At 50.9% G+C, this 13,315-nt stretch overlaps 1 protein-coding gene across 1 annotated transcript in view; it reads right to left on the bottom strand.

The window, feature by feature from the left end:
* The window catches only part of LOC103668475 (protein transport protein Sec16B), a 38,760-nt gene that overhangs the window by 1,378 nt on the left and 24,067 nt on the right, over nt 1–13,315 (bottom strand). The window contains exons 14-24 of the mRNA XM_008696725.2: nt 12,496–12,601; nt 10,717–10,857; nt 9,456–9,569; nt 8,115–8,187; nt 6,540–6,824; nt 5,689–5,756; nt 2,441–2,593; nt 2,168–2,263; nt 1,732–1,840; nt 1,524–1,603; nt 346–444 (exon numbers count right to left, since the gene is read on the bottom strand). Of these exons, the coding sequence (XP_008694947.2) occupies nt 346–444; nt 1,524–1,603; nt 1,732–1,840; nt 2,168–2,263; nt 2,441–2,593; nt 5,689–5,756; nt 6,540–6,824; nt 8,115–8,187; nt 9,456–9,569; nt 10,717–10,857; nt 12,496–12,601 (1,324 nt within the window). The remainder of the gene's footprint in view (nt 1–345; nt 445–1,523; nt 1,604–1,731; nt 1,841–2,167; nt 2,264–2,440; nt 2,594–5,688; nt 5,757–6,539; nt 6,825–8,114; nt 8,188–9,455; nt 9,570–10,716; nt 10,858–12,495; nt 12,602–13,315) is intronic.

A 13,315-nucleotide genomic window follows, 5' to 3' on the forward strand; every position in this document is an offset into this window, starting at 1 on the left:
CCCAGGATGGAGTGATGGTATTTCCACACCACTGGTACCAACACCTATGTGTCTCTCAAAGTCTCAAGACCTGTGAAAAGTCAAGAGTGATGAATAATAGTGACATTGACTGAGCATTTTCCGTGTGTGAGGCCGTTCACACACATGCTCCCATTTAATCCTCACAGCTACCCTGCGAGGTGGCTACTACTAACCCCATTTTACAGATGCAGAAACTGAGTCTTATAGGAGGTAAGTCATTGCACAAGAACCCACACACAGTAAGCGGCAGACTAGGATAATAAACTTGGATTGCCATCATCCAAAATTTGTGCTCCTAACCCCTCTTCCTCAGGGCTCCCTTACCTGGTGGACCTGAGATGGGTTGTAGAGAGGAACACTTCCTTTCAAGGGGGTTGGGGGAAGCAGAACACCAGGGTTGAAGTAAAGCTCAGAGGAAACAGCCTGTGATGGAAAATAATAGAAAATCCTCTCGGTTGCCGCTTCTGATTCCAGAACATCAAAGGTGTCCCTGAGTGTCAACTTTGATCAAGGGATGCAGATCCCTTGATAGACCTCAGAGAATTCAGCACACAAACATGATTCGAGTGGGCACGGCCAACCCCGGGTCTGGGGAGGCCAACGCAGAGGCTCAGGGGCTGCTGTACCCGGAGCATGAGATGAAAAAGCCACAGTCAATTATCCTGATAGCATCATAAAAAGTAATATCATATATTCTCCGAAAGGCCTAAAATACTACAAGAGTGCACTAACCCAGCCGCAAGAAAATAAAAATGTTTTCCTAGCAATCGGCATGAAATCCGTACCGTGTGGACGATTCATCAAGAACTTTTTACAGTCCTTGCCAGAGTCGCTGGCGAACTCCAGGAGAGGGAAAGAGGCCGTTCTCTAGACTTCACCTAAGGAAGTCGTTATGGGCTGCATCGTGTCCCCTCGAAACTTCCTATGTGGAAATTCTCACCCCCAGTACCTCAGAATGTATTTGGAGGTAGGGTCTTTAAAGAAGTGATTAAGGGGGTGTCTGGCTGGCTCGATCAGTAGAGTATGTGACTCTTGATCTCGGGATTGTAAATTCAAGCTCCATGTTGGGTGTAAAGATTACTTAAAAAGAAAATCTTAAAAAAATAAAAATAAGAAAAATAACGAGGTGATTAAGGTAAGATGAGGTCATGGGGGGGCCCTAAGTCAATATGACGGGTGTCCTTATAAGAAGGGGAAATTTGGACACAGATGCACACAGAGGGAAGACCACGTGAAAACCATGGCCATCTATGAGCCAAGGAAAGAGGCCTCAGGAGAAACCAATCCTGCCAACACCCTGCCTCAGACTTCCGGCCTCCAGAGCTGTGAGGAAATCACTGTGTTTAAGCTGGAGTCTGTGACATTTCATCATGGTGGCCCTAACGGACTACTACAGAAGCTTTCTGCCCTCACCGGTGGCACCTCCAGCCCACACTCAATGTTCAGTCCTCACGCACGCAGGCATCTGGGGGGCCCTAAGCTCCAGCCCGTGCACTGCTCACCTCAGGCCCAGACAGGCCTCCACTCCCAGCGCCCTCAGCCGCTCCCCCACCAGACACCGATCCTCGGACTTCGCCCTCGCCTAGAAAGCAATGAGTCAGAGCTGTTTCCACTGCTCCGAGCTGAGGAGGCCCCGCTCTCAGAAGGTACCCTCCAGGCCCGATGAGCACAGAGAGCCCACAGACCCAGAGGACATGAGGTTGGCGGTACCTGTGGCCCCGGACAAGGTGCTGGCACCTGGCAGAGACTGGGGCTCTGGGAGAGAAGTTGGTGTGAAGCCAGGACCAGCCTCAGGGGGAGAAGAGGCTCTGGAGGTCTCCTGTGTCGTGGGGAAAGACAGGCAGTGTTGGGGGTACTGGTTGTTAACAAATTCATGCCCACAACAGTGGCCTCAACCTGTGACCGGCTGCCAGGGACTCAGCCCAAAACTCCACTTGCCACCCCAAAACCCTCTGGCCGCTCCCCTGCTCAAGAATCAAACCACCACTGGTGCCCTGAAGTTGATATTCTCCATCCTAATTTTTAAGACCCAGTTGGCCTTTGCCAATTGCCAGATGCCAGCTCCGGGCCTCCGAGGTTCTGAGGAAACTTCCTGCGACGGGCCCACAGGAGGGGAAGGGTCCTTGCCCTCGGCCCTCACACTTACCTCAGAGTCGGGACTGTCCGATGAGTCTTCTCCAGACGCAGAGGCGCTGTTGGTGGGCTTCGAGCGAAACCAGCTGAACCAGCCAAACCCTGAGCTCTGGAAGGGAAAGCAGGAGGTTTAGGGCCTACGGATGTGCTTCTCCCACTGACTAGGAAACAGGCCCACCCCAGCATTATGGTGGGGAGTCAGAGGCCCAGCCAAAGCCCAGGCTCCCAACCCTGCCGCCCACACCATTTGGGAAGGAGACAGTGGCCACAGAACAAAACCCTCTACCCTCGTGTTCTCTTTCCCGTCTCCTGGCTTTTCCTTCTGTGCCGGGCTTTGGGAAGATTTTTTATCTGCCTCATCGGAGGACTCCTCCTCATCCTCCTTGACTGAAACAGTGGAACTCTGAGAATTATTTCGTGATCTGGGAATCACTGGCACCTGGAATTCAAGAAAATAAGAACAAATGTTTTTATAGCACTTGACAGGTGATGAGGGCAAATCGCGTGTTCCCCCTCCCCAGCCCCACTCAGTAAATCAGTGGGATGGACTTACAGGCTCACATTTTAGTGATGAGGAACTCGGGCTTAGCTAGGAGAAATGATTTGCTGAGGCCACAGAACAAGCCCAGAGCCCAATCCCCGTCCATGCCCCCCCCCCCCCACCCCCAGATCAGAGTTCCAGAAGTATCCCACAGCCTGGAACAGAGGATGTGGAAGGTCACCGGTGGAAAGGAAGAGGGCACCCACGAGTACCCACACACCCGAAAGGACAGAGATTGACCCTCACTCATCCGAGAGCTCATTCCTAGCAGACTTGCTCAAGGTCAACTGCGAAAAATGCAGCAGAGAAAAGCAAAATCCACCATGTGCCTTTATGTTTGTGTGCGTGGGAAAATACACATGGCATAAAATTCACAGATGTAACCATTTTTAAGTGCACGATTCAGTGGCATCAGTATATTCACACTGTTGTATAACCACCACTAATACTCCTTTTCCAGAACATTTAATTAACCTCAACAGAAACTATGTGCCCATCAAACACTAACTCCCCGTTTTCCCCTCCCCCCAAGCCCCTAGTCACCTCTACTCTTTTTGCCCATAAATTTGCCTCTTCTAGATACCTCCTAAAAGCAGAATCACACAACATTTGTCCTTTTGTGTTATATTCACATTTTATACTCCAAAAAAGCATAAATGGTACAACCTTTGGAAAATACTTTGGCAAACCTAGAAAAAGCTTCAAATTTTATTCTGAGTATAGAATTTACTAGGTAGTAAACACTGTTCTAAGCACTTAAATATAGTGATTTGTTTAATCCTTACAACTGTCCTGTGAGGTGGGTTATTATCATCCCATTTTACATATGAGAAAACCAAGACACAGAAGGATTAGGCAAGCTGTCTAAGGCCACATGGCTAGTAAATGGCAGAGCAAGGATTCAAACCTCAGCAGTCTGACTCTCCTTCTAGCAATTTCTCCTGGTTGAGTAATTCGAGAAATAGACAAGTCTTGCATGTCCGTCACTAGAATGTGCAGCACTGTGTTTGATACGTGAGGGGAAGGGAAGGGGATTCACAGAGAGAGGAGGAGAGACACTTGAAATGTTTAGCTATGTGGGAAACCTGGAGCTCCTCCCTGTGGCCCCCAAAGTCCTGTGTGATCCAGCCTCTATCGCTCTGGCCTTGCTTCTCAGCCCACTGCTCCCCACTTTCTACACACAGTGGGTCCCTTGCTCTTTCTTCATGGCACCAAGTCAGTCCCATTTCAGAGCCTGTGTTCTTGCTATTCCCTCCACCTTGAACACTTGTTCCCCAGACACTTAACTCACCTTGTCTGCCCCCCATTCTGACCTCTGCTCAAGACCTCCCCAGAGGAGACCTCCCTGGCCACCCCATCTAAAGTAAAATCCCTCATGCACACAGTTGCTTATTTAAGTCACCTCCACCAAACAGAAGCACATGAGAGTAGGTTCCCTGTGTGTCCCCAGCAGTCACAGGGGAACTTGGGATTTGTGAATGAGTGAACGAAAGAACAGATGATGGTGCTTTCACGCAATGGACTTTATCATACCAATATTAAAAATCATTACTGGGGGCACCTGGGTGGCACAGTCGGTTAAGCATCTGACTCTTGGTTTCCATTCAGCTGGTGATCTCAGGGTGAGATCGAGCACCATTTACGGAGTCTGCTTAAGTGGCTCTCTGCCCCTCCCCCACCCTGCACACTCACTCACGAGCTCTATCAAATAAATCTTTTTAAAATAATAAAATAGGGGCGCCTGGATGGCTCATTCAGTTAAGTGTTTGCCTTCGGCTCAGGTCATGATCCTGGGGTCCTGTGATGAAGCACCACATCTGGCTCCTTGCTCAGCAGGGAGTCTGCTTCCTCTTCTCCCTCTGCCCCTCCCCCCTTCAGGCTCACTCTCTCTCTCTCTCTCTCAAATAATAAAATAAAGTTTAAAAATAAATAAAATAACAATAAAATAAGTAAATAGATAAAAATAAAAATAATTTATGAATGACATGGAAAACCTCATTTTATGGTATTAATAACAATAGAAAATAAAGTTTTATATACACCTTTAGAAACATGAGTGATATTTCATTGACAATTTATGATACAGTTTTCTATAACAATAATGTACTACTTTTTCAGTCAGAAAAAAATAAGGAAAGCATAAAAGTTTTTTAAGTCCTGCAGCCCCGTTACTACTTGAGACATTTATACGATGTAACCACTATTTATCTGATGAAATTTATACAGTGAAACCCTCCAGCCGGCCAAAGCTGAAGAACACCTCAAATACCGATTGTTGGGGGAAGGGTGCATTCATTGGACAGCTAGCTAACATGATCAGTTAGCCAGGACCCCTTCTAAGACCTTCCAGCCTAACTGAGGAGAAAAGACACAGCTGCCTTAGATCCTTCTTGGAAAAAAGGTGAGGTAAAAATTACAATAAAGGCATCAAAGGTCTCCCATGAGGGGCCCCTGGGTGGCTCAGTTGGTTAGGTGTCTGCCTTCGGCTCGGGTTATGATCCCAGGGTGCTGGGATTGAGCCCCAGTCAGGCTCCCTGCTCAGTGAAGAGCCTGCTTCTCCCTCTCCTCCCTGCTCATTCTCTCTCTCCCACTCTCTCTCTCAAATAAATAAATAAAATCTTAAAAAAAAAAAAAAAAAGTCCCCCATGACAGGACAGGGCGTGGAGAGCGTTTGGAACAACAGTGAGCAGAGGGCGTGAGAGATCTCTGAGGCCAAAACGAAACTCAGCCCCACCACCCCTCCTCCATGGACACTGGCTGGTGGACTGAACATAAACAAGAACATGGCGCCCCTTCTCATGTTCCCACTAGGGGTTCCCAAATCCCACTAGGATTTGGTGTGGAAAGAAACAAGAAGAAGCAAGGTGCAGTGTGGAAGGGAGAGCAGGTGCCAGGCAGAGGAAGGACTTTGCACATGACTAAGAAATCTGGGCCGTTGGAAAAAACCTGAAGCCTTGGGTAGGCGTCAGCATCTGCTGGGGTTGTCCTCTCACCTGGGGCTGAGAAACAACCTTTTGACCATCAGGATGCTGGAAACTTCCTTGAGAATCTGTGTTCTCTCCTGTGGCACGAAACACAGACAAACATTGTGATTTGAACTTGTGCTTTTCCCATCTAACTGGAAGGAGGAATGGGACACCGTCAGCTTTTCTAACTGCCAAGCGGCTGCAGGGCCAAGCCCATGACCCCACGTGGGTCACGGAAATGCGAAGACCACACACAAAACCCTCTCATTTCCAGCTGCCCCGAGACATGCTGGTCACCTGGCCTCTGAACCAAGCCGTTCCTTAGGAATCGTGGAAACCGGGCCACGTGGAGCTGGATCACGGGGATCCTCCCGACCCTCCCCTCCGCTTGAGCCTCCTGCCTTGGGCAGGCCGTTATCCCAGAAGTCGAAGATCTAACCGTCCTGTTTGGTGGCCAGCGTGGTGTTGCTCAGCACTGCTCACCATGCTCAGCCCTTCTGTGTCCCATCACCACTCTGGGGAGTGGGACAGAAGAGTGGGCCTCTGCCTGCAACCCCTAACAGTGAGCTCTTGGGGGCAGGATGGCATTTCCCTCTTTCCTCCACCCTGCAGCCTCTCTCCTAGAAACTATGCATCCAAGAGGAGGGCGGGAGGAATGGCTACTGGCCTTGTTATGCTTGTCCCCGCGGAGAGGCAGACTGCAAAGGAAGGGAGCAGTGTCCCTCAGATGCATGCAAAGTACTGCCACATAGTAGGCCCACAGTCAGGCGCACACCTGCCGTTCAGGGCTTTATCGGCTCTGACCCACCCTCTTCTACTGGTCCCTCCACCTCCCTCTTCTGCTTCCTCCCCTTCAAAACTCCTCACCCCAGTCTTACCAAGGGGAGGGTGTATCTTCTGGGTTTCCTCCCAAGCTCCTCCTCCAGGAGTCCCTGTCACTGCCAGGCTGCCACCAGCTCCAGAAACCGAGTAAAGAGGCACTGGGACCCCCATCTGCCCCACACTTCCTCCTTCTGGGTGGGAGCTGGGCTGGTGGGGAAAGGGCTGTTGTGGGCTGGGCTGGGCCAGGGCCGTCTGCTCCAGGGTTGGCCACAAGGCTGAGCGGTCCGCAAGGGCTCCTGAGTCGCTTTGACGTCCCGAAAGATCATGGTAGAAAGTGCTTTCTAAGGACATAGGGCAAAGAGGAAGAGCTGAGACCTGAAATACAGCATTAGAATGGACCCATCACACCAGGACCATTGCTGCCCACATCCTCCTTGGAAAGAAGTCACAAAGACAGGCCACTTGATGTGGCTGCCATTAATGTAATGACAAGTACAACCCAGCAGTGATTGTAACACGTCTCACTGCTTTTGACTTAGAGTTGACAAAATGATTGCCCTCACTCCCGCGTACGATCTCCTAGCCTTGAACGAGTGCATTAGTGCATCGGGAGGGTAGGAATTACCACCTTGTTTAATGCCATACATTTTTACTTTTGGATAAACTTTCTCCTTTAAGGATTTCCTCATGGACTTGGGTGTTTGAAACGTAGACAGTTTCCAGTTCAAACCCGAATCAGACCACAGACACCATGGCTTTGCTTTTAAAGACTCAGAGCATCGGCCCTGGAAGCGAGTTTGGCGGTATTCCTTCTGGCTCTGCCTTTCTGCCAACGAGCTGGACGGCGGTGTGGACATGTGCCGTGACGGGCCCAAGGTCCTGGGGCTGCTGGGGCTGCTGACCCACATGCTCAATTGGGTGACAAGAGACAGTTCCTAGCTGAACTGGCATTCAGAAACACCCAGCCTGGCTCCCCTCCCGTCCTTGACCTTCACAGGTTCCGTGACACAGCGGCAAAGCCCAGACACAGAAACCGAGGCCTGCCTGCCTTGCCTTCCCCTTGCTCGTCCATGAAGGAAGTGCTAAAGGGTGGGAAATGGCTAGAAGTAGAGAGATGAAGCCCTGTCCTGACCCCACCATGGGGGTAGCTGGAGGAAAGGGCACAGAGCCAGCTGGGTGTAATACTTTCTGTCCAACCCAGCGCCCAGAGGCAGCCTGAGGGGAAGGGAGGGATGTGTTGAAAACATTCTGAACCATGTGTCACATGTGTATAGCAAATAAATGCTCAAAAATCAACATTGATAGCTGAAAAAAATCTTCCTGTGTCCCTAACACCTACATGAAGTATGGACAATCCACCTGGCCTCAGGAAACCCACTGGGCTGGGGAGAAGCTGCTAAGGCCGGCGAAACCAGGGGGTCACAGCCCAATACAAAGAGTATTAAAACCTGACTGTGGGACGGAAACTCTCATAAGCGGGAACTGAGAAGTGTCGGGATGGCTGTGGCCCGCCGGAGCTGTGGGGGTTGGATTGGTACAGGAAGGAAGCGCCACAGGTAGGGCACGAGTGTTTCCTAAGTTCTGCATCTCGTACGATCAGGGGCTGAGCGTCAGGTCATCAGCGTGGGTACCTGCGGATCCTCTGGCTCCCGAAATAGTGGAGTGAGCAGAACGAAGGTCCCCAGTGTCTCCTGCTACCGTGTGCTAGTAAAATAAAGTAAAATCTTCTTAAGCCACACAAAGAAAAGCAAGAACAGGGAACAATGGCTTAAAAATTAAGTCAAGGGGTGGCTGGGTGGCTCAGTCGGTTAAGCCTCTGCCTTCAGCCCAGGTCATGATCCAGGGGTGCTGCGATCGAGCCCTATGTCCAGCTCTCTGCTCAGCGGTGACCCTGCTTCTGCCCCTCCCCCATTGTCTCTCTCTCTCAAATAAATAAATTAAATTTTTAAAAATAAATAAATAAAAATTTTTAAAAATTAAAATTAAGGGGCGCCTCTGTGGCTCAGTCATTAGGAGTCTGCCTTCAGCTCAGGGCATGATCCTGGAGTTCTAGGATCGAGCCCCACGTCAGGCTCTTCTGCTGGAAGCCTGCTTCTTCCTCTCCCACTCCCCCTGCTTGTGTTCCCTCTCTCACTGGCTGTCTCTATCTCTGTCAAATAAATAAATAAAATCTTTAAAAAAAAAATTAAAATTAAGTCAAAAAGAAACTTCAGAAGCAGTGGCAAAGTAGGGGAGCCTCGCCTGAATGCCGAGGGCTGTGGGAGAGGCACACCGGCAGGAGGGAGGCCTCAGCCCTGCTCAGAGCCAGCAGGGACAAGGACACCAGCACCATCCATCATGTGCCCGAGGAAGGCGCAAGTGGAAGGGACTAAACCGCATGGCCCGGTGTCCTGTGTGCACAGTACATGGCAGGAGTCAGGGCCGTGTGTGTCTTAAAAAATCCACCCTGTCCTGTCTTCAGAGACAGTAGAAGAAAGAGAATGGAGGCAGCCCCGTTCCAATTATGTTACAATTACTGCCAGCAGCTTCTGCACTTGTCAGAACAAAAAGGAAAGGCCTGAAAATCTTTTAAGCAATTGCCCTACATTACATGAAAGTGACACGGGTCCACTGTGATCCATTGTTCCTAACAGAGAGATGAAAGCTTTAATGGTCATAAAATGTATCCTCTAGGACCACAGAGAAGGGTGGCAAGGGGGATCGGCAAGAGGGCCCCAGGGTCTCACAGGCAGACACAGGAAACCATTTCCACCTGAGAGAGAGAGAGAGAGAGAGAGAGAGAGAGAGGCAGCAGCTGGGAGGCTGAGCACCTCCCCTGCCCGGGTCAACATGTGCCTCGTGGGTACCAGGGGACTTCAGGGCCCTCCATGGGGTGAGGGATTTGCCACATTCAGTGCCTGCCTACTCGGTGCTAGGGGAGCAAAGAGCAAAACAAAGGTCTCAGCCCCTGGCCCGGCTCCAGCCCCACTCACCACCAGCTCCTGGCGCCGCTGGCGAAGGGGAGCCAGCCAGGCTGGCTCCGGGTCCCTGTCTCCACGGCGTCTCTCTACAACCAAGGGATCTGACAGCTTCAGTCTCTCTGCTAGCTGTGCCAGGTTTCCAGCCAGGTCAGGGGTGAACGTAAGAGAGGGGAAAGGAGAAATAGACAATGGGGAGCGAAGCAACAAGGGAAGAGGGGAAAGACAGTCTTCACTCCCTTGCAAATTAGATTACAAAGAATAATTGAGAGGTAGCAAATTCAGCAGGTACCTTCCCGAAATTGCAACATAAATAAACAACTAACCCATCTTGGTGTTAGCTACTCCATGAGATATAAGAAGAAACTGTTACCCAGCTCTGCATCCTTGCAAGGCTGTCTGCTCTAGCAGGGCTTCCCGAACTTCTTCCGTGCTCTGGGGAACCACCTGGACTGTTGCTAAAATGCTAATTCTGATCCCAGAATTCTGGGTGGGGCCTGAGATTCTGCATTTCTAATCAGCTTCCAAGTGATGCCCTCACTGCTGGTCAAGGGACTACTTTGTCTTGCAAGATTCTACTCCCTTATGAAGTCCCCAAACCTCCCAGCTCCTCCATTCCAGGTCCCTGAGCTCGCTACAACCGCCAGCCCATTGACAGACCCCTCATGGGCAGGGGGCTCGGCACTACAGATGGGTCGTTGGCTACAGGATCCAACACTCGGGCCTCATCTAAAGCAAAGCAAAAATTGACAGTGGGCTGCTGTACTCTCCAGCTAATGGATTTTTCTTCAGTTAATTGGAACAACTATTCGCCTGATTGTTTTCTTCCCCAGGAACTAAAAGTTGATTTGTTTTTGTTTTCTTTTTTAAACGTATCCCACATGTGATAAAATATTCCATGCATTTAAAAGCATTTTAATAAGGATCATTTCCTGTTTTAATCACTAAAATATATTTTCCAAGTCCAGCATTGATAATTAGAATAACGTGCAGTTTTACTGTCCCAGAAAAGCAGTTGCAAGAAGTTTCTGGCCGAGCACATTCCTGGTTTCTCGTCTCCCGATCCCACCACCCTCTGCCCATTGCCTGCTTCTTTGTGTGGTGTCGGGACTGTGCTTATCACACCTGGGCATGCGTACATGGTCAAAGACAGCCATGGGCTCCAATTTTCCAGCATGTTCAAAGGAGATGGGATGTGGAGTCTAAGCCGCTTTACAATAGCTTTCTCTGAACACCGAAGATAAAACACCTGCAAAGAACCCTTTGAGAAGCTCACCTTGATGAGTTCTACTAATAGCACAGGGTGATTGCTCTCTTCCTGGCTAAGGAGGGCCGTGCCAATGGCTTCGCAGTAATGCAAGGCCTGGGACGCAAGGCCGTAATCTGCCAGACGGGAAGCATAAAGGAGCTTATACACCTGTGAAGAGGAACAGGGCCAGTGATGAGTCCATCCAGGCAGGCATAGAAGGAGAGGAATGTAGATAAGACTTCCTGGAAGTCAGCTGACTGCCAGCTTCTGCTAACTCTGGCATCCAAATATCAAGGAGGGCTTCGTGCCATTCGGGGCATTCTATCTGGGTCTGGGCACAATTTCAAGTCCAGCCTGCAGGTCCTGCATCGTTTCGAGAGGGATGGGAGTCACCATCAGCTCAGTCTCCATAGACTGAGTCCCCATGGAAATGCATCGGACTATTTACTTCTTATCAGGAAGCCCACCCACCTGGAAAGCCTGGAGCAGGTGGGGCGTCAGACCAGGCACCATGGGGACATAGAAAGGCAGAAGAAATGACTCTAACTCAGAGAGGCAGGTAGGTATTCACGGACGCATGAGGGGCAGAGCAAGATGGAGCACAAGGGTCTGGGAATCAGACAGGTCCAAGGTCAAATCCCAGCTCCACACTGGGTGTGCCACCTTGGGCTGGTTACCCCACCTCCCTGTGCCTCAGTTTCCTCACTACAATATGGGAATAATAATACCATTTACCCCCTGGCTGTTGTAAAGACTAAATTAGATAATCCATGTAAAGGTCTTAGAACAAATGGTATGCAAGAGATGGGAGTCAATAGTATGGAAGTCGTCTGAGCGTCAGTTTCCTCTTTTGGGAAAGGAGGGTAATCGTGCCCACCTTGCGGGGTGAGAAATAATACTCTAAAAACACAAAAGCACTATGCCCACCCCTAGAGCGCACTCACTAAAACTAGTGAACCCCCTTACTCTCAGTCCAGAAGTGACTGAAAGGTGAGATGACCCAAGAAGGGAGAGAGAGATGAAAGGACTGTTCTCGAAGGAGCTGGTCCGGCACGGCTTTGGTAAAACACCGAAAGAAGGTACTAATGGGGTCACTACCTTATCATAACTAATTCACTCATTTTCAAGGTTTGGTTTTGCACTTTGTGCTGTGGGGTGTGTGTGTGTGTGGCTGGGTGCACCCCAGGGACAGGCACTGAAGGAGTCTTGATGAATTTGAGGTGACAACACGGCATCCAGCAGAGGCGCTGAGAGAAGAGAGGAGAACCCGCGTGCACGCCACCCGCACAGCAGAAGCCCCGAGAGGAAGAAGGAAGGGAGAGGACCGGGGACAGAGCCGGAAGGAACTTCCAGAGCTCGAAGACAGAGGGGTCCAAAAGAGATGGGAGGAGCAGGTCAGACAGAGGGAGCAGACTGGGCAGCCCCTGGGCTGGGCCCCCAGGCTCTACCCCCTGCAGGATGGCCAAGGGGCAGAGGAGAAGGGAGAGCTGTTTGCAGAGAGCGGAGCAGAAGTTGCTGCAGACCAGGTGTGAGGTCGGGTCCCAGGACACCAGCCAATTTCCATTTGTCAGGCAGGAGGCAGGAGCCTCCGGCAGAGGGACCGCTGCCTTGTTTGGCTTTCGTATCTTAAAATGCAGACCTTTAGGAGACCTCGGAAGAAATCCTAACTCTTCCCATGGCTCAAGCTAATGAGGAAAAGTGCTGTCAGTGACTTCACAGTGACTCTGTGCCAAACAGCCAAGCTGGAAATCCAGCTGCCGGCGGGCATGGGCCGCGAAGACAGCGGCCTTCCGTGCGTTCGGTTACCTGGAAAGAAGGGATGAAGGATTTGGGGCGGCCCAGCATCTGACAGTACTCGAAGATTTCCGTCCTCTGGATAGCCTCGGTCGTTGCAAATTTCAAAAACTCTTGACTAAAACCAGGGAATAATAATGAAAGAAATTGAGGAGGGATGGGAGGGGAGGAGTTTCAATCCTAGTAGTCACCCCAGCTACACCCATTCGCGGTAGAGCTTCTGCCCTGGGCTGATCCCCAGGACGGCCAAGACAGGGAAGCCGCTCTGGGCCTCCAGAGCAAAGGTTTGGCCTCCTCTCGCTCCACCTTCTTGAGGTTGGGGATGGAACAGAAGGTGCTGGGGAGCAAAGACTGCAGAAAAAGGGGGTCCTCCCCCTTCTTTGCTGGAGTGTCCCCTAAGGCAAGCTGCTCCCCATCCCACCTCAGCGGGGCAGTGGGTGGTCCCTTAAACATGCTGAGAGTGAACCTTAGTGCCCTGAAGGCCCTCACACCTGTGTGAGGCCACTCCTGGCCTGAAGAAAAGAGAAGAGGGAGTGACGTGGGGCCCCAAGAGCACCGAGAAAGGAAGGCATAGCCCAGACAGGGGAGGACAACTGAGCCAAAATTCAAATGACAGCCCCTGTGCTGGGTGTTCATTCAGCCAAGGAGGAAGCAGGCTGAGTGAATGGGATGCAAGGGGCTGGCAGACCCCTCCACGTGCCCCGACAGCTTGCCGTGGTAGCTGAGCTCACGGTCCCTCCCTGCTATCTCCAGAAATGCCCTCGTGGGATACAAACATAGGAGAGAGACGAATGAACCCCACGCTTTTCTTGCCGCATTGGGCACAGATTGG

Source organism: Ursus maritimus, unplaced genomic scaffold (assembly GCF_017311325.1).
Source record: "Ursus maritimus isolate PB19 unplaced genomic scaffold, ASM1731132v1 scaffold_2, whole genome shotgun sequence".
Taxonomy (NCBI): Eukaryota; Metazoa; Chordata; class Mammalia; order Carnivora; family Ursidae; genus Ursus; species Ursus maritimus.